The sequence below is a fragment of the Musa acuminata genome, chromosome BXJ3-5 (genome assembly GCF_036884655.1).
Source record: "Musa acuminata AAA Group cultivar baxijiao chromosome BXJ3-5, Cavendish_Baxijiao_AAA, whole genome shotgun sequence".
NCBI lineage: Eukaryota > Viridiplantae > Streptophyta > Magnoliopsida > Zingiberales > Musaceae > Musa > Musa acuminata.
The window spans coordinates 1,503,441-1,526,669 of NC_088353.1; the positions used below are offsets into that span (position 1 = coordinate 1,503,441).

The window sequence follows — 23,229 nt, forward strand, 5'->3', positions numbered from 1 at the left end:
ACACTATGTATTATTAATTCAAATTTATCAAAATTGTGGTTATATCCTTTTTGCTAGATAGCATCAATTTTGTGTGCTTTGATCTTTAACCATCTGTTGCAGTTCTAAGTTATAATTTTAGCATCCATAAATAAATACTTTTAGTTGACAGAGAGACATGTAAGAGGAGAAGAGTCCCTGTGATTCTTGTGTTTGTTCAGATGTGATTACTGTTTCCAATGGAAAGCAGCATGTGAGAAATTAGTAACTATGAATTAAGTTATAAAACATCTGAAATACTTTGAATTTGTTTAATAAAATGAATTTTTTAATATCTACCTTCCAACTTTAAAAATAGCTCCAAAATTTAACAAATCCCTTAAGCATTAATAATATTATTTTGAACGATTGAATTTTGAATTTTAATGATGTTCTGCCCTCGAGAATGCATTGTTAGATTGTAATTCTTCGTCGTAGCCCCCATTGCACCCCTCAATGCTTAAAAACATATTGAACTTATTGTACACTTTAGCCTCCTGTGGAGGACGTATCCTTTTCAGGTCGAAGAGAAAGTTTCAATGCTTTATTGAGCAATCTATTCTATCTTGCACGGTTTCATCTTTTGTCAAGCACCTTGTTTACCTTGATCATCATCAAGTTTGGTTACTAATGTTGAGCCATAGTTCGAACTCAATCGTTTGAACATTTATATGCTATGCATTCTTTCCAATTTGCCTGAACTTGTGGTGCCTCTCGTGCGAAGGGTTGATAATTCTTTTAAATGCTAATTTTGGATGCTCATTTCTTTGAGCGACTCCTTTCTTTACATCTCAACGCATGTTTTCCCTAAACGGTAACATGTGTTGGCTGCCCTCAATGCAGCCCCACTAGGTCCTCTATATTTGCATGTCAAGTATTTCTAAGTATACTTATCCCGCTCTAACAGCATCAGTCATGCACTTAGCTAGTTTTGCCTAAGTCGTGCGGTATCATTGTGTGCCCATCCGTAAAGAGTCGATCTCCCTAAAACATCTTATGGTCTCATAAAGACCTACAAAAGAGAATACGGGTTAAAGAAGCATTTAACTCGATATTCATAAGCAATCATTTCAATTTCAGCAAACACTTGATAGGCAATTGAAATTACAAATATGGACTTTGTCATCTCTAAATAGTTCCACGACAAAGGGTCTAAGATAATCCGTCATAGACCCAAAGTTCCCGTAAGTGCCCACATGACACTACTGCGGAACAACATAGTGAACCAGTACAATATCCTAAAGGCCCATCTAACCATGTGCCACCTTGCTAGCTCCTAGATATTGTATTGATTGATATTTGGCATCATTCTACAAAGCTAGAAATATCTCAAAATGGTTGTTTAGAAATATCTCAAAACTATATACAGTCTGCGTTTATATTTGGCATCAATCAAACTGGAGTTGTCAAGCATAGTGCAAGCCCTTTATATGCTATATAAAGTATGAACAAATCCAAAAAATACAAACATATATTAACATTATATCAAACATTATGTTTACAACTTTGTTCGGATCGAAAAAATCATACTACTATAAATCGATTTATATTTTTTTAATTTATGATTATTTACTTATTATCATTGGCTTGTCAAACCTTATTCGTACTCAATATTAATTAATTATTTTTTAAATTTTCAATCGATCTTTAAAATTTATTATAACACTAATTTACCCTCTTCTTTGGTTCTCGGTGTCATTAAGATCCGAATAAATTCGATTCACATCAAAAATTTATAGACACCTAACTCGGTTTTCATTCTCCTCCTCTCTCGTACTTTAATAAAACTTTCACACTATAACATGTTCTTGAAAAAGATTGTATTGATTTTTTTTATTTTAAAATATTTACGATATTTATATCGAAATTAATATTTTTGAAAAAGATTACATGTAAGTTTAATTTTGAAAAGGATACGTAAGCGAATGTATTACAGTTTACTTTCGTTGCATTTTTTTATTTTATAATAAATTTAAGATCATTTTATATTAATATTAATACGTAAGTTTCAGTTTATTTTTGAAACGAATGGATGTACATGGAAATGAAGGACACTGTTTAAGCAGCACATCTGTGGTCTTTCAATCAATCTTTTTTCTTTATGATTCAGCATTAAGCAAATACCATTAAGTATGTATGAATGAATGCATGATACTGTTATCACAGACAGGAGATGGACAGACAATACCATCCAACGCAACGGCACATCATCATCCCTATAATTGGATACAACTGTTTTGCTAATAGCTGCACGAGAATGATCTATAAGTCATAATGAATAGAAGAACATTAATCATGCATAACAAACAAACATAGTATCATGCTTCAACCAATGGGTGAAATTTTAAACCTTAGAACTTCAGCAAGCAAGCTACTCGTAAGTTTGCGCCGAGCCGAGGATTGTATCACAAATGCAAATGCAAATGCCAATGCCATGGATACAAGGAGGAGAAGTTGGGGACCGAAAAAGAATATGGTCCAAATACATCGCGAAGCATCTGTTGAAACAAAGCCAAAATACTTGTATTCACAAGAAAATCACAACTACAAGACCAACACCTGTGACTTGTGATCGATTCCATTGAACATGAACGTCCCCTTTAATGGGACAAATTGTTTTGTGACAAGCTGAAAGAAAAGCCATGAAAACAAGTAAGTGCTCTTTTCACATATTATCTATCGTACCAAGAACATCTAAATCCACAAACCTTAATTACTTCTTGAGAAGCTACTCCCCCTATGAAAGCAGCAACCGGATGAAGCTCTGCCCCTCCAAATCTGCACATTTCAGTGACCAGATCCTCAGATAATGTTGGTCCATTTAATCCCAATTCGCTTAGGATACCAACTGCAATGAGCTTCAGTCGTGAAATCTCCTCATTTAGTCCACTGCAAGGTATGAACTTACAACTGTAAGCCACTCTGCTCGATTAATTACAGAATTGCAAGTATCTGACAAATACAGAATGATAAGGTTACTGGCACACCTATCAAAAATCCCAGGAAGTCTATTACAATTGGCAGCAAACCGGTCAACAGCTCGAAGTAAGATGTAGAAGCCGACAGCATAACTGCAAAATGCAAATTACTCCTCAAAAAACACATCCTGCTAACACACACCAATACAAGTAATTAAATTATTGATATTCCATATATCAAGCAATTTTTATCCCTCACAACATTCTCCGTTGTGGATTTTAGATAGCCAAGAAGAATGCTTATAAAAGGATATGCAAATTAACATTCCTGGTGGAATAATGCAATCGAATAGAACTTGGTAATACGAACAAAGATACGATCTGAAACAAAACTGAATGCATAACGGCAATAGAAAACAAAACATCTTGAATTATAGTATATCCACACGTCTCCACTCCCATTAGTCAATCGTTTCAAACATAATGGTTGTTAAGGCTGATCAGACAGTTCCACCGTTGGGAGCCATTCAATTACCAGAAGTTCCTAGTTTAAAATTGTTAATTTATCTTTCTTTTGAAGAAAAACCAACAGAGTGGCAAACATAGCTACATAAAAGATACAATGGTTGGTGAAATTAAAGCATTATTTTTATGCTATATCAAAGTTGATGTTGCAAAAATATAGGAAGAGCATCAAGAAAAACTGTTGGCAAGCAAAAGTTCAAGTTAACGATGAACAAAAAAGAACTCTTAGAAAATGGATCAAGGCCATCTTTGTTATTAGAAGAAAGTTAATCATCAAGAAATACTTCCTATAAACATGATCCTAAAATGATAGTAAAGCAGTGGATAATTCCACCTATGGATATTCATGGAAATATAATCTACTTACAGTAATTGAATAAAAAGTTCCAAGTATGGAAAGAAAGATGGATAAGAGCAAACAAGAAATTAACTCATTAAAATTTTGAGGTGAAAAGACATTTCTACACAAGATGAAGCAAAGAAAAGAGAAATCAAGTATGGGCTAAAATCCATTGGCAAAAACTTCAATATTTTTTGAAGCAATAGCAAAGGTTGTTTCCAAATCAATAAGTTTTCACTTCCAATATATTGTAACCACCAGATATTTGAGTAACTATCACAGAATACTTGAGTGTCATTACTTCCCAGCTTGTACAGTTGCATTTCTGTAAAACCCAAGTATAAAGAATTATTCTCCTCGAACTTGATTAGGAAAAAAAAATCCCAGAGCAGCAGATTGTCCTGGGTTTTGACTTGCAACAAAATAATACATATAGCTCCAACTATTTAGAGGTGGCTACGTAGATCTTCTCTTGCCACTGCAGACAGTTCACAAGTCAACTAATTTTATTGTTATTTCTAACTAGATTTTCTTAAGTCTTCCCCTATCCTTGTGCCACACTACCAGTCCTAAACTACTTGTGGCCAAAGGTCTCCTCTGAACTTCTAGAAAATTTGTGTAGAGTTTGGCTCACAAAAAATAGTAATTAACAAATGAATAATAATATAAAGTTTCTCATCAATACCATGTGTTCGAAATTATTGTGAAAAATATCATAGCATCTCACCTATAGTCCTCATCATTTAAGCACTTCTGCAACTCGGGTAGACAAGGAGATGTAAACTCATCCTCGATGTGCCGATACCTGCATATCTGTGAAGTAGGCAATATTGAAGGATAAGATGAAGCCAGAAAACAGAACCATAATTCACAAGCTTCTTCTTCAAAGCAGATAAGACTAAATTTATTTATGGTCATAATCAAAAGAGAGAAAGCAAACTAGAGGTGCAGTTCAAGTTAATGAACAATAGATAAATATTAGGGACATATGCAGCATTATATAGGCAATTAAACAGAACAGCTAGATACAAGGTCACAATTTGAGTCTTTAAGGAACATACAGTGATTTTTCTAGCATTTTTACAGAAGTTCTTAACATATGCCTTTGAAATAGCATCAGGATCTCTTCCAACCCTCTTTAGAATGTTCTTCACTCGCTGCTCCATTGCAAGACAATCGGACTCAGCTTTAGCTTGATAGATTTTTTGCAGGATGACATAGCATCTAGACCATAAAAAGGAAAATACATCAGCAAAGAAGGGTATTATTAAATAAAAATGATAGTAATGTTCATCACTAACTCAGTTGACGATGTCATATCAGGTATTGATCCCTCAAGAGGTGGCTCTCCATCACCTTCATTCTCAATAAACTCCTATAAATAAGAAAACAAAGAAAATAATGAAGTGGCATATTGCAGTACGATAAAGGTTAAGGACCCTAAAATTCCGAAATGGAACAATATTTGCTTTGAATCAGTGATCTTAAATTCATACAATCGTCATTTTAGATGGAAGCTTCACTTGGTCTTAATATAAACAGATTCGGATTCATATAGACCAATCACCTTAATTAATCAGATGATGAATCTGGGAACTATTTACAGACTAGCAAATGAAGAAACCTTCTTTGTGGAGAAGCAGCAAAATCTCCACCAATATCTACAGTGATTGATGTTTCATCGCTGAAAGGTCCTTTACAGTAGCACAGCGTACCAGAAAGCACCCAATTATAATTATACATATCAAACCATAAAACCTTCAATAAACTAGGCCACTGCAGTACTGACTTCGCAAAAGATCTTCAATTTTCAATTCAAGAACCTAAGTTGTTCACTCACCACCCATTTGTTCTAATGATAGAATTAAAAATGATCTTTAGCCATCATGTTACACCCATGGATCCCATATGACAACATAAGATGGTGCCAGAAAAATGACATTATACAGTTTCTCTCCTTTTAAATTAAATAGTCAGATTCTGACATCCTTAATGCATCACACAATGTTCTTTTCTACTTGAATGTATCATGCACATTATGATGCCACTTATATTGCAGGCAGATGAAAAATAGATGATCCAATCTGCTAATGAAAGCATGAGCATCTAGCAGGATATAAACCAACTTTTGTACTTGAATTTCCAGAAAGATTTGACTCCATAAACTTCGACCATGTTCTAGTTCCTGTGATTTATGTAACCAGTTGTTTTCTCTTCCGTTTCAACCAACGACAAAGGTCGACAAAATCCTATATAAATTATGAAGACCAACTAGATAACGCTGTAATTAAATCAAAATGCAAAATTTTAATCATAACTCTATAACATCAAATAGTGTCGATTTTCTGTCTCATTATCTTAATTTCACCTGCACATACATGATTTCTCTGTTTGTTATGCTAGTTCTTCCTGAACAAATATGACCAAGTATCCAGATAAAAGGGACTCGAAGTATACATGAGAGTACCTACATTAGGTTACCATAATAGTCAAAAGAGTCTTATCTGGAAACCAAAGTGGATTTCTTACAGTTTGCAGTACGAACAGTAAAGAGACATCCTTTCAGCGATCTAATTATAAAAGGCTGCTTCATTTTCGAGACAGAAATATCAATTGCATGAATTACAAAACTTTAATGCAAGAATCAGAGTTTTGCTCAGAAAACACACAGCAAAAATGTATTAACCTTCAGAGCTGCAACCAAAACCCAGAAATCTGAGGATTTTGAATCAACTTCAGCAGCACTATCATTCACGATTTGAAGCAGATCAGAACCTAGCAGCATGACAAAGGACAAGCATTACATCTCAATTATAGCAGTAATTCTATTACCATTCATAATCATGAAGCCAGACCTATGATAATAGTCTATGACAATCAGCGAAGGCATCATTATCTAGAGGCATCGCCTCTTTAGTTAATTGCAGCATCAAATGGAACATGTTTCATAGAAAACAAATTAAGCATATTTATCAATTCTCATAATAATTCCATCATATAAAAATTTGTTAATTCCATGTAGATGCTAGTACAGAGTTTAAATTCAAAGAAAATATATCAAATATCCATCAGATCCAAATAATGCTTCTATCATACAACTATGATATTTCCATGTAACTGCTAGTAAAGAACTCAAACCATCAAAATTGAAGACTTATGCTACAGTAGTGTAGTGATTGATCAACAAGAACGCTGATTATTAGTCTCAAGACTGAAGGGAAAGACATTTCATAGTTCTACCAGATATATCATCTACCTTAATGAAGAGAACTGGACCATAAAGTTAGAACTTACATAATTCATTTGATAAATAGAAGTGTAAATGTTTCACACAGACACTTACTTATTCCTCGAGAAATTGACACCTTGAATGAGGCTTCAAGAGCTTCTTTATAGTTTTCTTCGTCCATATTAAGCATATGGGCTTTTATGAAGTCCTATATAAAAAGAAGAGAACAATAATCAAAGAGTAAACATCTAATTACTAAGATGCATACAAACAAGAGAAACATAAGACTACAGAAATCAAATCCTGCACCTTAAAATCTCTCTTTTCTTGTCTAGTAGATGGCAAGCATCCATCATGTTCTTTGGCCCATTTTTCTGCAAGGTTAATAAGAATAACTACATATGGTGTATGTTTGTGTATAACAGGATCTGTCACACTTAAGTCAATTGTTTTTGAGAACCTGCAGAAATTATACAATCATAAGAACATAGCAGACTTGTTCAACCAACACAATGGTTATCCACGTTTATCATCAGATCTCAAATCAAACAAAGAGAAAGGTCTCATAATCATTATAAGTGAACATAGAGAAACTTGAATACAGTTCAGTCGTCCATATTAGTTAATTTGATACTAATGTTTTTTTAAAAAGGCATAAAAGTACTTACTCTATGAGCTCAGGCCAAGGATTGTGAAGACGGAGGTCATCTAGAAAATGATCAGGTTTTGACTCAATTATGGTGTGTTCCTGTCAATTTTAGGAGGAGAAATTCCTTGGTCATCCAACAAAAATACTTATGTGAATCAAAAACAGATCTGTAGGTACTTAGCGAAGGAAAGGAAGTCTGGTCTGTAGCCATCTATATACGTTTTAGGTACCTTCATGCTTATTCTAACCATTCCTGTAAGACCATAAGACCGAGCAATGACCAACATGATATTTGCTTCCCTACAGATCTTATCCAGCTTTATTAATGAAGTTTCCATTAGCTGCCTTGCAAAAAATAAAACATAGCATCAATAACAGCCATAAAAGATTCTCATAATTGACCTAAAAAATACTGTACGTAAAAGGTAACATGGAGCACAATTTATAAAGTTTAAAGTACAGAGTAAATTATATGAAATGACAGGGATGTACAAACCAAAATAGCCTTCCCTTGAAGTAGCACAGTGTTAACCAAACAAGAAGGAAATAAAAGCTACAAATATATAGACTGCTCCCTATTAGAAGTATAATTATGTTCTTAAATATTTCTTGATGCCCGACAATCACCATGTCAGATTTAAGAGAAATTTAAGATGTAAAATTGCTTACACAATTCGCTAGTTTCACAATCAGACATTGCTATACAGATAGGGTGGACCTACTTCCTAAGTCCCACAAACACGATAAACTCCTATCACCTTGAATTGGAAGAGATCATACAGATTCCAATTCCACAACTTTGGCTCAATCTTGAGCATCTCAATGCAAACTGAGCAGTTCAAGGTGAAAACAAGTTCTGTCAAAGCGATCCTGACCTATCCAAAAAATTGTCACTACTCTATGCAAACTAAATATCAAGTCATATCACAAAGGACCACACCCATAAAAGTTTCTTTTTGCTTAGTTACAGCCTTTCCATAACTCGTATGTTTTGCTTCAACAAAATATTCTCTAAATGTAAGTCCACATACCTCAATCCTTACAATGGTATCGTTTGAAACTGTTGTAATGATATACAATATTGGGCTTATACATCCTTCTAGGCAATTTGTAACTAGTAAACACACTGTAAAATTGATGAAAGATCCTTTGAGGCTTCTCTATAATTAATAAACATATATAGCTTATACAGTCTCTAGATCATTTACAATCTTTGTGCACTCATACTAAATGAATTTCCGAGGCATATCCAAGATAAACTACATTTCTATGTGTTATTTGTTGAGAATAATTTCTGAATAATGAGATTCTAGTTTGCATTAAGTCTAGACTCGAGCTATCAACTTCAAGGTTAAGTGAGACCATAAAGTGTGCAAGCTGACTGGTACTTGAGCATCCACAAAGAATCTTAAAAGCATACCTGGGTTGCTATCACTAAGGTAAATTCAGCAAAAAAAGAAGGATTATTCTCTATTAAATCTTCTGGAGCCTCCTCCATGAACTTAGCTTTAACAGCATCATTTAACTCTAGCAGAAATGAGCATACACATTTTGCCTTTGGTTGTCCAAGCTTATCTTCATCCACTGTTATATAAATGCGTTAGGACATCCAAATGAAACTGAAGAGGAAGCAACATGCAACAATACATGCATACATACATAAAAAATTATTTCCAAGATCATGTATTTCAACTTTGGACCCATCAACAACTGTTATACTCCCAATGCCACCAAGAACTAGATTCTTCAAAGCTTCAGAACCAGTAGGGCCACAATTAAGCAAGCATATGTTAGCACTCTCCAATGCTGTTTGCCCTTGTTCTCCCCAGATCCTGTCGTTTTCCAAAAAAATAGGAGAAAGAAACAAGCAACAAAATGTTAAAACTCACAAAAAACAATTAACGAAATGCAAGAACTCGAACAAAGCAGACTAAGGTTATAATACTATAAGCTTAATATCTCAAACAGCTAATTCAGGAAAAAGGTATTTGCTTATATGAAGAAGAGCTTAATGGTTGAGAATCAGCAATCCATGGATCTTAGAATGTTCAATTCATACTTCCTCTTGAGGCAGCCATGCACCTATATTCCCAACTTTTAGAGCACGCTAGCAAAGCTACATGAAGATAAACATGCACGTCATAATAATGGTCTACAAAAGCCTACAAATCAAGCAGAGAAGCATGTCAGGCCTTTAATACAACAACCAAGGTACTAAAATTAGACAACAACTAATACCAAGAAAATACTGGACACCGGCAACAAAAACTTTATGGAATAATTTAATTAGTAATGGATCTCTAATATATCTTAACACCAACTAGCTTAAATATGAAGCAAAACAAGGGAATGGATCACAAATAGCTTGTATGTGCACTAATTAGGCATGTTACACATGAGTTAGTTTGGCTTAGGTTAATCTAAACAACTACAGTTTAATCCTACACTGAAAGTGCGAGAAGAACTAAATTGATTAAAAAACTTAATAGTGTACTGTCATTAATTGGACTTGCATTTCGGGTCAATTTTGGATCATGTGATTCTAGACATCTCAAGTTAATGATGTGTTATCCAATGTGTAAGGTCATAACAAATTGTATTAGAGTGAACCTAGCATAGGGCTCGATGAGGGGCTCAAGTAGAAAAGGATCATCCATGGGCTAGAGGCACATCACGCTTGCGACCACCATTTTGACTATGTCCACCATGTTAGGGTTTGGTTATGAGCTATATTAGTATTAGTTCTTAACTGAGGATGTCAAACCTTAAGTGAGAGAAATTGTAAGGACTGAAAGTTTAGTCACACATTAGAAGTGGGAGAAGAATCAAATTAGTTTATAAAGACACGATAAGTGTATCATTAGTAAGTCAGGCTTAAGCATTTCGAGCAATGTGGTTCTAGGTCCATCAAATTAATTGGTCAGTTGTCCCATCGAGTCGAGCCATAAAAGTTAGGTTTGAGAGTAGGATTAAGACAATTTGAGTTGGTTGAGGTCAAAGAAGTAGTTCAAGGGTTTAAGGGTGATATTCATTCTTCTGCTCTGGTTTAGGATTGGTCAAGGTTCCTATTAACGCTCTGAATCCTATTATAAGAATAAATTAGATCGGAGAAGCCAGGAACTCGTTAGGAATCACCTCCTGATAACTGAGCTGCTCGTGGTGTTGCAATATATATTCTTTTCCACTGCTATTTTTTGTCTTCCCAACTCTCTTGCTCTCTCACATAACTGAGCTGCTGCATTCCGTGTTTCCCCTAACTATTTAATCGACAACACAAAAAACCTTTTCTAGCTTTCCCTCTTCTTATGTGGTTCTCGGGATCCAGGAACCAGGTTTCCACTTATACGTAACAAGAAACAGACAAAAATAGTTCCAACAGTACATGGATCTCGGCAACTTCAAATCCTTTGCCTACCACGACATTTTCTTGTGCATCCACTCAGCAATGAACATAGACAATGCCGCAGACAACTTCGACAGAAAAGCACCAATGTTGAGACCTACCCAAACGACTTGATGATGATCCTCTAAAGTCTAAACCCTAATTCACTGACAATGACAGCAATCAAGAAACAGGTTCTCCAAACGGGGGGAGAGGGACAGAAAGGCAAGATGAGGTGAGACCCCGGTGTTACCTGAGCTGGCGATCGTACTTGGTCTTCTTCATCTCGGCAGCGACAGTAGTCATCGTCTAGAGCTTTCTTTGCCGTCTCTCTCTTTTGGGGTTTCTGCAGGTGTTAGTCTAAGGGTGGTGAAGGCTGCTTTTTTGTGCCTGCACGTGCATTGAGGGTGCATACATAAATGTCTAATATTATTACTAAGAATAAAATGAGAGGAAATTGTTGCTTTATATATATATATATATATATATATATATATATATATATATATATATATATATATAATATTATTACTAAGAATAAAATGAGAGGAAATTATTGCTTTATATATATATATATATATATATATATATATATAGAAAAAGTAAGAATTAGTATTAAGATGAGAGAGAACAAAAACCAAAGTAAAACCTAAGAAGATTTTACTTGAGACCATAAATAATAATTTAAATATTTTTAATTATGTAATCAGTGGAGGCAAAAGATACATAACTGATTTTAAATAGTTGGGATAATTAAATGCATATTTATTCAATTGGTCTCTTTGCGAGCTCGTTTGTAATTGTCTTTTTTTTTTTTTTTTTGTTAATGAGTTTGATGAGTCGAATATGTCAATTATTTTAGAAAAGACTTACAAATACCATTGGAAAGGAAAAAAAAAAGTTATAAATACAAAAAGTGTCTTGATGCTTATTAACAAGGTTTTAGGAATTCAAGCCAGATGGGTTAACTAAAGGTTTAAGCTGAGATAATACTTTTATACTTTAGTCCTCTTAATATGTTTAAATATTAAATCGATTTTAAATAGTCTATTAATTTTGTTTGACTTAAATCACTTATCAAGATATTTAAGTTGAAGTTTATAATAGTATATTCATTAAATCCTTATAAATTAATCATAATTTTATTCATATGAGATTAATCAAGGTATTATAATAAATATAATTGAGATTCTCCGAACAAATAGATAAAGATGGGAAGGTCAATGGTTTTGATAATTATATAAAATATAGTTCCTAAAGGTATAAAATGAATTACATTATTTAGATTTATATCGATAAATTATTGATATTAATTATATTTGCAACATCCATATTTGGATGAATTTCTTAGAAAAACCCTGATGTAATAAGTTGAAAGAATTTTAAAAAAACTTTTTTTTATATAGAGTGCCTTTCATTCCTTTTTTTAGAGTGTTTTTTCCATTCTTATTTTCATCCTTTCAACTTGATATGCAAACCATGATTTTAGTCCACTTTGATATAATTTTAAAAAAATTAAAATTACTATCTAACAATTAAAAAACAAAATATGACTAAAATGTTAAAAAAAATAAAAGCTTAAATAATAACAATAAAATTATAATCCAACATTATTATTTTTATATTCTAAAATAAATTATAAAATAAACCGATACAATGTTGGGCATTAATAAACCTAACGTAATTGTAGTTGTCTTGAAAATAATTAAAAAATAATTTAGCATTGTTAAAAATAATCTAATCAAGATATTTTAATTTGGAATCTCATAAGTCATTTTATAAACTCTTTACAAATATGTCCTAGGTTATATATTATAAAAACATATTATTTTAAAGTTTTTTATGATATTACCACCCATGTTGATATATTTTAAAAAAAATATATTAAAATAATAAAAATGAGGCATAAGTATAAGATTAAACTATAATGTGGAAAACGATTAAGCTAGGTTTAAAATAAAAATATATCATAGATTAAATATAGATTGTGCATATCACTTGATGTTATTATTAAATAGGATATCATAGACCCTTCTCTTCTCTCTTTACTTTTTACAAAACTACTATGATTTATTAAATAAAGACTAATTAGGAAGGTGAGAGATCTACTCTCTTTTTACTTTTCACAAAACTACTATGATATGATCGTATGATCGATTAAATAAAGACTAATTAGAGAGGTGAGAGAATATATCGTAGATGAGATGATGATCTATAGTAAGTCTTGTCGTTATATAAAGTGAGACCAAATAGTAAGAAAAGATAATTAGGAGAGTCTCTCCCTTCCATAATTCAATTGAGCATTTGATATGGAATATTTCTATTCATAATCCTTTTTTGTTTTTTATAATATCATCATAAGAACTTTTAATATTCATAAAATATCACTTTATAAATGGACACAAATGAGCTCATCATCTTTTCCTTTCTTTCTTCTCTTAATCATAAGATGTGAGTAACGAGCGATGTCGGGCGCATGAGCGATGTTGAGTGGCAAGCGACATCAATGATGTCGAATGGGCATAAATGCCCTAATCGTAAGAGGCAAGCATCGTCCACCGAATGTAAATGCTCTCGTCAACTTTCCCTAATCGCAAGCAATGAATGATGTCGATGGTCTCAAACAGAAGAGTGGCGGGGAGCAATACCATGCAACTAGGGTTTGGTAGATGACATAAGAGGTTCTTAGAATAATGGTATAATTTGGTAATTAAGTGGATGTAAAAAATAAAATTTTATTTTATTATTTTTAGAGCCTTTAATTATAAGTTTATTAATACATCTCATCATTAAGTTAATCGACCACATAAATTTAACATTATCTCACTTTATTCCCTAATGAGTGAGATATAAAATAAAATTTTAATAATTTATTATAATATTATGAGTTTGGATTATGTCTTGCCATTTATCTTTAAAAAATATATAAAATAAAATTTTAAAATCATATTAAATAAAATTAATTTAAAAATTTAAAAATCATCATAATACTATATTAATGGTATTTGCTTAATGGTAGGTGACAGTTAATGCTTAGTAAATGACATTAATGCTTAATGGAATTTTATTAATATAGTAATTCATTATTAATGTAGAATAAGAGTATATTAATACTTAGTAAATGATATAATGAAGAAATTAAGGCACAACACGTGTTTGGAAATCTCATAATGGTATCTTGTGTAGCAAAAATTTAAAAAAAAATAGAATTTTCAAAATCAAGTGTGCGAGAAAAATCGTAAAATAAAAAATCGTACATATCATAAGAGAAGTGTTACCTAGAAAAACGTATATCCTTGAAATTTTTAAATCTTATAAAGAAGATGAAGAAGAACTTGTATGCTCCTATCTAGTAGTGATTCACACGACATACGCGGCTATAATGCCCATTAAATCACTATAAGATCTCCCTCTCCATGTGCACCACAAGATTATAATGCCCATTAAATCACTATAAGATCTCCCTCTCCATGTGCACCACAAGATTGCTGAAGCCGAGGAGGAGGAAAGGAGGTTGAAGAGAATAAGAGGGGTGACCACCAAAAGCTCTAGCCTATGAACAGTAAGATTCCTCTTATTTATAGATGTGCATGTAGCTTAACCCTTAATGAAATTTTTATTTATTGGGTATTGGATCTCTATCCAATTACTCAATCTTATTGGATTTCATCCATATGATCTAAACTAGAAGCTTCGTAGATATCTCATATCTGCACATTTACTCGTCATAATATCTACTATATGTATTTGACCCTCTAGGCCTAATATTGAGTTGGTTGTGAGTCACTCATATTAGAACTCATCCCGACTTAGAATTTTTTCTAATATAATGAATCATTATCTCCATAATAATTCGCTCGACTCATTGACTATGGACTAGGCAACTCCGTCATAGTCCCCAGATGATATAGGAGATCTAATTTATCGGATTTATCTATTCACATTTAACATGTATCTATGGTCCCTTTCTATCTAATATCACAGAGACCGTATATTGGGCATGGTAATGTCAGACTCATATGGAATATTGTTCGAGTCTTGCTTTAATGGAATTCTTCTAGAGAACTCATTCTTTCTCAATTCGAACGACCCTAACGAGGGATTTTGTTTGAGGAAGCATATATAGGATATTTCTTTCATAATACTGAGAATGAATGATCATCTATTAACACTCAATTTCCTTTACAAGGTTAGTTGTCATTTTCGATAATTGATTGTACTATATCTGAAACTTCCAAACATGTAAGTTCAGTGTAAAAAAACAGAGCGCTCATACAATACATCTCTGGAGTCTCAAGTCTAAGGACCAGACATATAATTAAGACTACGAAATCATTATCTGACGTTATGTATCATTAATTATCCAGTATTCTGTAACCGGATCAATTAGTAAACATATTCTCTAATAAACACTTGCATTGTATCTCTAATGTTCTCACATGAGCAACTATGAGACTAGTCATCTTCATCATATGGATGAGTATACAACACATCGATTTTTTCGGTTATCTCAATGTCCCTCTCGAGTAACATATGATCAGGACAATTTAAGGTCTATGTTTAAAAGTGAATCGATCTCATTATCGTTATCTCTTCATGATACAATTCACATTGTACAAATCAAAAGACATCACAATATACATCCAAATACTATAATAAAATACCAATTATAATAAGTAAAGAGATTGTCGTAACGTGCCACAAGTATATCACTTCCATGATTAACTTGTAGGGCGATTATAACTAATAGCACGTGATAAAGGATGTGAATGCTCAAGATCCAATATAAAGGATGAAACACACATATTTATGATTATTTTGGGATAATTTATAAAAAAAATAATTTATAGTAATAAATTTTTAAGAGATGATAAGTTTTTAGGGCATCGTAATTTCATATTTGACTTTTACTAAAGCGAGTTTTTTTAAATTTTAATCAAAATACTCTTAATAAAATCATAAAAATATAATGATTATCATTTGACTAAGTTTGATTTCATTTTTTAAGGGTTGAATCTATATTTTTGAGATAAATCAAATCATATCGATTCAATTCAACCCTAAATTGGTTCAATTTAATCTAAAATTACCTTTTAATTTCTTTCAGAATTACCTTCCATCTCCTTGACTTTCGATATTACCGCGTCCTCTCCCTCTTCACCACCACCACCTCATTCGCTTCTCATTTTACTTCTATTGTATCCTCATCCTCCTACTCCATCGTTTCCTCTCCTCGTTGACTTCGTTATCCTTTCTCTCTCTCGTGACTTCTTCCTCCACCTCCTACTCCTACTCCGCCCCCTCCCCTCCTCGTATATTTTATCCTCCTCTTCCTCCAACTTAGTCTCTCACTTTATCTCTGCTTACTTGATTCTACTAATAAAAGTCTTGTTTGTCTTTTTTTTTTACTTAAAATCAAATAAATCTAACTATATTGTCAAACATGTCATCCATGTTGGTTAGAATATCAAATTGATAGAGTTGAGACACCTTCTTATAAAAAAATAAACAACATATATGTAAAAAAAAACTACAAAATTAAATTCATACTCTCTTGAATTTACCAGTTAATAAATAATAGTCCTCATTATGGAACATAATAAATAACGTTCTTAAATTCAAAACAAAGAAAATATAAAATAAATAAATAAATATAAAATGGATCGAGGTGCTGAACATCTTGAGCTCCTTAGCCGTCCATACCTTCCACATCTTCTCTCCCACAGTGTGAGAGAGTGTGAAAAAGGATCATAAATTTCGTATTTTAATATTTAGATGATATAGAACCTGTTTCACAGTTATTAAATTTTTTGAAAAATATTTAGAATTATCAATTGATATTATAGATTGAAATACATTAAAACCATGTGTAAATAATCTTTAGAAATTGGTTTGGGTGATTATCTAATTTCATTTTGCTCTCCGTGATTTTTTTTTTATATTTCATATCTTATCTAAAATTTTCAATTCAGAATTATTAATTTGTTAATATTTTTAATTCATTAAAACAGTTTTAGAATCCTATTAAATTATTCTGCATGGTTTATTAAATTATTAAATTTGATCTGTTTATTTTGGAATTTTTGAATAATTATAATTACTTTATAGAAATTTCTAAAAATATCTATTAAAACAGAAAAATTGAAATCGAAATTGTTCCGACTTGAGTCTGACCCAAGTCTAAGTTACTTCTCATCTTAAATACCTAATAATATAGCAATCCTTGAAATGAAACCATATAGTGTTCCTTAATCTTATTAGAGAGCATTGATTGGTCTATGAAAATGAGACCCTTCATGCTCTCATATCCTGGGCTCTGATCAGTAGAGTAAATAAATGTTCAGTTATCTGCTTGTCAACAAAGTACTCATTTGGGGGTTCATTGGTTTTTTACTTCATCTATAATGCTCCACAAAATGTTTCTGTAATCTATCTTCATTGTCAGAAAGAATAAAAGTAGATCTCCTGGCATTTCTAGGACTCAAGAGATGCAAATTTTTTGGGGATCCTCACATACTATACAACTCAAGAAACATGCAGGTCAGCACTTTGGAAGTCTCAAATGCCATGCAGCCAAAGTTTAAACCATTTGCAAAGCTCATTTATTCTGATTCACTTGCACCACTATTCTGCAATTGAGTTCACATGCAAAGTGTATTAAATCTTCATACATCTTAAGTAATACACTATCTGCAAATGCTTGTTTGTCTTGCACTTAAAAGTACAGAAATAATGGTGATCATTACAGTTCAGATTCAGATCTCTCTGCTAAATCAGAGCATCCAAGGCTTGGAAAAATGTCATCTTTTGTCAAACAACTCACCATCTTAAAAGCACCCTAATAAGGTCAAGAAGAGAACCTTTCCAGGTTACATACCTCCAAGTCATGAACTCATCTCAGGCCAAATATATGAGTGACACAAGTCTTCAAGCTGAGCCACTAGATTTGTCTCAGTGTTTGTTTGACGACTGGATAACTCAACCATATGCTTGCTATGGAATATTACGGGGCCAAAGTTAGCTTGTGTGTGTGTCAGAAAGTTCCATGGGTTATCTTCTCCATCTTGACAAGGAATCAAGCAGGCATCAGAACACATGTTTCACCTCAATTGGGACTTTCTCACAGACGCATCAGAACTTTTCAGCTATACTTTTTCTCAGAAGGCATTGCTTTTACCTTCTTGGTTTTCTGCAATGATGACTGTCACCAGAAGTCAGTAGTTCAAGCGAGAAAAATTGATTTGAGGAAATGGGTCATCACTCAACCATCACCCTGTAATCCACACAGGGATCATTGACGTCTGCCCAGCCATAGAACATTAAACAAACCATACTATCTCCTCCAATATATGCTCTGTTTCATTCACTAACAATAAGTGAAGGACTGAAGGAGTAAAGTTCTCCACATCTCAGACTAAGATCAGAGAGACAAAGGAAGAGTTTCCAGCACTGAGTACTCCATAAAGATCCAAATATGCTTGAATTCTGAGGCAATCCATGAAGCTATCAAGGCGCAGCCTGTGTTCTGCAACGCCATTAAAAGACCAGTAATCTATCTGTTGGATTTCATGGTGGAGATTCTTCTTGTTTTGTTTCTGATCTATTGCAGACATCCGATTACGGCTCGCGCGTGTGGGTTAATCTACGCTGGACTGCTGAATTCGGCTCAGGTTGGCTTGGGTACGGACCGAGCGTGGGTGGGTTTACCGTCTCCTTTCTCGACCTTTTCGCCGTCTCGGGTGGTGGTCTCTTTGCATGCACCGTCTCGCCTGTCACCCGCACTCGGATCTACAGGCGGGTCCCATGAAGCACTCGGGAATGGCCTCCTCGTGCCGCCAATTGCGGAAGCCGTACCGCGGGACCCACGAGGGAGAGGCCTTATTTTAAGCTTGTTTTAACAGCGCGAGTTCTGAGGACTCCTCTCCGCGTGTCTCCATCTTGAATCCGACACCGGGCGAGTGAAGAGCAGTGGAAGCCATTAAACTCTCGTTTCGCCAAAGCTCGAGCTGACTTCCCGTACACCAAAGAAAGCCAAGAAAAAACAAAAGGACACAAGGACAAATTACATATCTAAGCACATGAACACGGTGTACGCCTCCAACGCTCTGCGGCCGCCAAGCACTCGGTTTCCTGCAAGGCTTAGTCATGTCTTTTCTCTATCTCCGTCGATTACGATGGACGCCGCCGTGGAGGAAGTCCTCGGTGACACGACTTGCTTCAACACTACCACGGGAATCCGACTCTTCTTCCTCCGCTCGTCCTCTTTGGCGATCTCGCTCGCGAACCACTCGATCTTCTCGCCGTTGCTTTGATCCGACATCTTCTTCCCCCTAAATAACAACGATTCCACGTTCTTCTGCGACAACGTTTCCTCCAATGAACTAAGCAATTTCGTGGCGTTGCTTGATTTGGGGGTATAATTGCCCGATCCGAATCCATTAGCCTGAGATTATTGTCGCCGAGTCTGTTATTATTATTATTATTATTATTCATCAATAATAATAATATGAAAAGGGTTTTGTTACCTGAATCCGCACGTAATTACTGATCCCGTTAGGCCCAAATGCCATGGCAATCGCTTGATCCACCTGATATCATACGGAATTCATATCAACAGTTACCATAGTATAATGGACGGACGAGATTAGTTCATGGAATGCCGACAAATCGACATTTTTGTCAGGATTGCAGTTATATAAGTAAAAGATAAAGAGGAAAAAAAAGGAAGCTAAAAACAAAAGACCAGTTGGGGGGAAAAGACGGGGAGGGTCCGCACCATGTCGGCGACGCCATCCCCGGCGATCCTCACGAGCTCTGCCGCCGACGGCACCTGCCTCCTCCTCCTCCCCTCTGCCCCCAGGCTGCCGCCGCTAGTGCTTCCCAGGGACAGCACCATGAGGTCCTCCACCCCCGCGGCGAATGGGAACTCCCGCTTGTTGTTGAGCACGTGCGTGATGGCCGCGGCAGCCGGGTTGGCCATCGTCACCCCGCCCCCGACGGCGGCGATCCACGTCCGTCCGTCCGTGGACCTCATCTCCACTGGCGCCGCACCCAATGCCGGGTCCGCGCACGTGGCGGCGCACACTTCCCGGATCCGGAAGTCGTACCCGTCCGCCTCCACGGCGTCCGCCCGCGAGAAGAGGAACGGCGCCCCCGTCGCCAGGTCGTAGCACGGCGCCAGTACCGGCTTCACCGTGTCCCGCAGGGTCGCGTCGCCGAAAACCCGCCGGAGGACCGCCCCAGGCCGTCGCCGGAACAGCCACCCGAGCGGGCCCCGCCTCGCGGGGGCGAAATGCCCCGATGACGACCGTCCGGTCTGCGACAGGAGGAACCGCAGCGCCTCGTCGGCCGCGTAGAGGGGGCGGCCGTCGGGCCCGCGGGTGAAAAGCATGGCGGCGAGGACGCCGCCCGCGCCGGACCCGGCGGCGACGTCGAAGAAGTCGGCGACGCGGACGGAGGGGTCGCAGGAGCGGCGGCGGAGGGAGGACTCGAGGCGGGCAAGGGAGACGGCCGCGAGAAGGGCGTCGGAGGGGCGGCCGCAGCCGTCGATGGAGAGGATGCGGACCCTCCCGGCGGGCCGGGGCGCGGAAGCGGCAGCCGACGAGGCGGAGGAGGAGAGGAGATTGGGGTCGTCGTAGCCGAAGAGGAACTTGCTCTCGAGGATGGAGAAGATCTCGTAGCTTAGCTTGTCGGCGTCCGCGCTCGGTTCCATCGGAGGCGGCGCTAACGCCATTGCTTTCGCCCGAGCCGAACCGGAGAGGACCGTGTTTCCTTCGGAGGCGGGGGAAGGGTCGGCGCGTTCGAGCTTAAATAGAGGGGGTTCGGGTTAGCGCGCACACGTGCCGTTGCTGTGGGGTGAGCGGTAACGCGGTGGACGGCCAGGATTCGACGATCGGCGCGAGGCTGAGGAGGCACGTCCGATCACCGACGCTCTTTTAATCTGCCTTCCCTCGTAATTACCAACATTATTATTAGAAGTGGTTGCTTAGATAATTTCTCCTAATACTCTTTCTAACTCGATTTATATTTTGATGACACGACACCATTAGGCTTAAGAATCATTAATTAAGGTTTTGGAAGGTTCTTAATGCTCGGAGATGGGTGCTTTGCCTATACCATTCTTGATTTCACTTGATCTCATTATTTGGAGCAAAAAGAAGGAAATGTGGTAATTTGAGGGATGAGATAATTGACTCCATTAATTTAATAAATCAGAATCACAATATAAAATATTTAAATTGAAGTTAATGATTGTATGTATACTCATCAAATCGTGACTATTGTTGAAGTTGAAGATGTTACTTTTGTTTTTGTTTTGGCATTCAATTAAAGACAAAATGATTATTATTGTACGCTATGGTGGTTGAAGGAATAATGCTATAGCTATTGCACTTGGACGACAGAGACTCCTCTTAATGTAATGAGATATTTTACGTTGTGCTAATGGTGGGGAAGCTCGCTATCAGATTAATCGAGTATTAGAGCCTCATGATTGATCCGACTGCATTTGGGGAAGAAAGGTGATGCCACAGTTCATGTCATCGCATGACTCACTCGCTCCCAAACCGTAAGCATGCAGTGAGGTTGGCATTTTTACCAGCAACTCTGCGATAGAATCTCTCCATCGAAAGTGTTCTCCCTCGTCAATGAAAGTGATGAAGCTTTCCGACATCTCAAATCTAAACCTGCAGTTGATCCCATCAACGCAAACTGTTCTGCATCTCCAGACGAAGTCTGCCAACAACAGTGCACAGGTCAATCAGATTACTACATCTGTTCATGGATGCCGAAAGCTGACCGACTACATTATGTGAAGTGACTCCAGTCGACTCCCAAGTCTTGCCGACAGTGTCGAGGAGTCCATGTAGTTACTGCAAGCAATGCAGCACTTGTTCCTCTCTCTCTCTCTCTCTCTCTCTCTCTCTCTCTAGGGACAAGCTTTGTTTGGTTCTCAGCCTTCGCTGCTCGTCGTGGAGTTGTCACAGCAGCCATTATGTGCAAGCTTGACCAAAACCTAGCATCTAGCAGAATCATTACATGCGTGCCAAGTGTGTATCACAAAAACTTCTGATACATGTTTCATCTTGCAGAGTTAATGATCAGCTGAAGTTGATGTGCAAGTTCCCGATAACCTCAGCTTATGTTCAACCTGGTGGTGTTTGCTGTGTGGGGGATTGTGGGTTTGAAGTGATCTTAAATTATTGCAGGTGTACTGCATGTGGGAGACAAAAAGGTGGGATTTAGAGGATCCAAAGACGAGCAGCAGTAGATATTTGGATTCTTCATGCAAGTAGTCAATTTCTTATGTTCTGCAATGATTCCTTTCTTTCAGTTGCTAGATCTCAGTAAACTCTCCACTCTCACATGACATCCATCGAGTGAGGCTCTCAGGGTTCTTCGAGAGACCAAAATGTTCGTGAATTCAGATCAGAAAAAGACTCTTGCAACAGTTGTGACTTCTTCTTCTTCTTCTTCTTCTTCTTCTTCTTCTTCTACCTCTTTTATAACCAACCCATTGAGGATATTCTCTAACCGGGTAACCTTTTTGTGCCATTCTATCCCATATTCAATCATAGAAAGAGAGGACCTGAAAGCTCCACATCTCCAAAAACTGCCCACAAAAAATAAAAGATGAATTAAAAAGAGATTGATGTAAGCAAAACTTCCAAAGAGTGCCCCCACAAAAATTATACATAAAACATGTTTTGTTCTTTATACTTGTAAATTTCATGTCTATGATCTCAAGGATCATGTCAAATGTGCCAAATGACCTACCAGATTTTAAATGCTATTATTGCAATTTCTTTCATGAGCTATATCCTAAAGCATAAGGGCCCAAAACTCTTTATCTCAACTCTTCTTCTTCAACCTCAGTTCAGATCTACCTCTTGGCAATCCCAAGTCACGAGCAAAAAGCCACATTCAAACAGACAAAATCTTCTGTCCTTTAATGGACAAGTGGAAAATGTAGCTTTGAGCTTCAACTCAAAAACCCAGTTCTTGGTCACAGTCGAGAACAGTGAGATCCAATTAACTTGTTCTTTGGCATGGTTGGAAGCTATTGATGTCTTTTCCCTATCTATTGCGAAGCCATTGGAACAGAGGAGCCACCCAACTCAGTTCTACCTGGAACAAAGACTTGGGAAGAGTGCTTCATGATACCTCCAT

The 23,229-nt window shown here is 36.3% G+C and overlaps 2 protein-coding genes across 2 annotated transcripts; both read right to left on the minus strand.

Moving 5' to 3' along the window:
* Positions 1 to 2,339: 2,339 nt before the first annotated feature.
* On the minus strand, positions 2,340 to 11,452 carry LOC135637843 (NEDD8-activating enzyme E1 regulatory subunit AXR1-like). The gene is made up of 14 exons (XM_065150676.1): positions 11,315 to 11,452; positions 9,339 to 9,511; positions 9,100 to 9,263; positions 7,910 to 8,020; positions 7,699 to 7,778; positions 7,340 to 7,490; positions 7,145 to 7,238; positions 6,488 to 6,576; positions 5,103 to 5,176; positions 4,863 to 5,025; positions 4,529 to 4,614; positions 3,006 to 3,089; positions 2,727 to 2,907; positions 2,340 to 2,646 (listed from the first exon to the last, which is right to left on the minus strand). The coding sequence occupies exons 1-14, from the start codon at positions 11,365 to 11,367 to the stop codon at positions 2,563 to 2,565; spliced, it is 1,587 nt and encodes a 528-aa protein (XP_065006748.1). The 5' UTR covers positions 11,368 to 11,452; the 3' UTR covers positions 2,340 to 2,562.
* Positions 11,453 to 18,522: 7,070 nt separating this feature from the next.
* On the minus strand, positions 18,523 to 20,859 carry LOC135638480 (patatin-like protein 3). Its single transcript, XM_065151599.1, has 3 exons — positions 19,838 to 20,859; positions 19,587 to 19,649; positions 18,523 to 19,504 (listed from the first exon to the last, which is right to left on the minus strand). The coding sequence occupies exons 1-3, from the start codon at positions 20,792 to 20,794 to the stop codon at positions 19,205 to 19,207; spliced, it is 1,320 nt and encodes a 439-aa protein (XP_065007671.1). The 5' UTR covers positions 20,795 to 20,859; the 3' UTR covers positions 18,523 to 19,204.
* Positions 20,860 to 23,229: the final 2,370 nt, after the last annotated feature.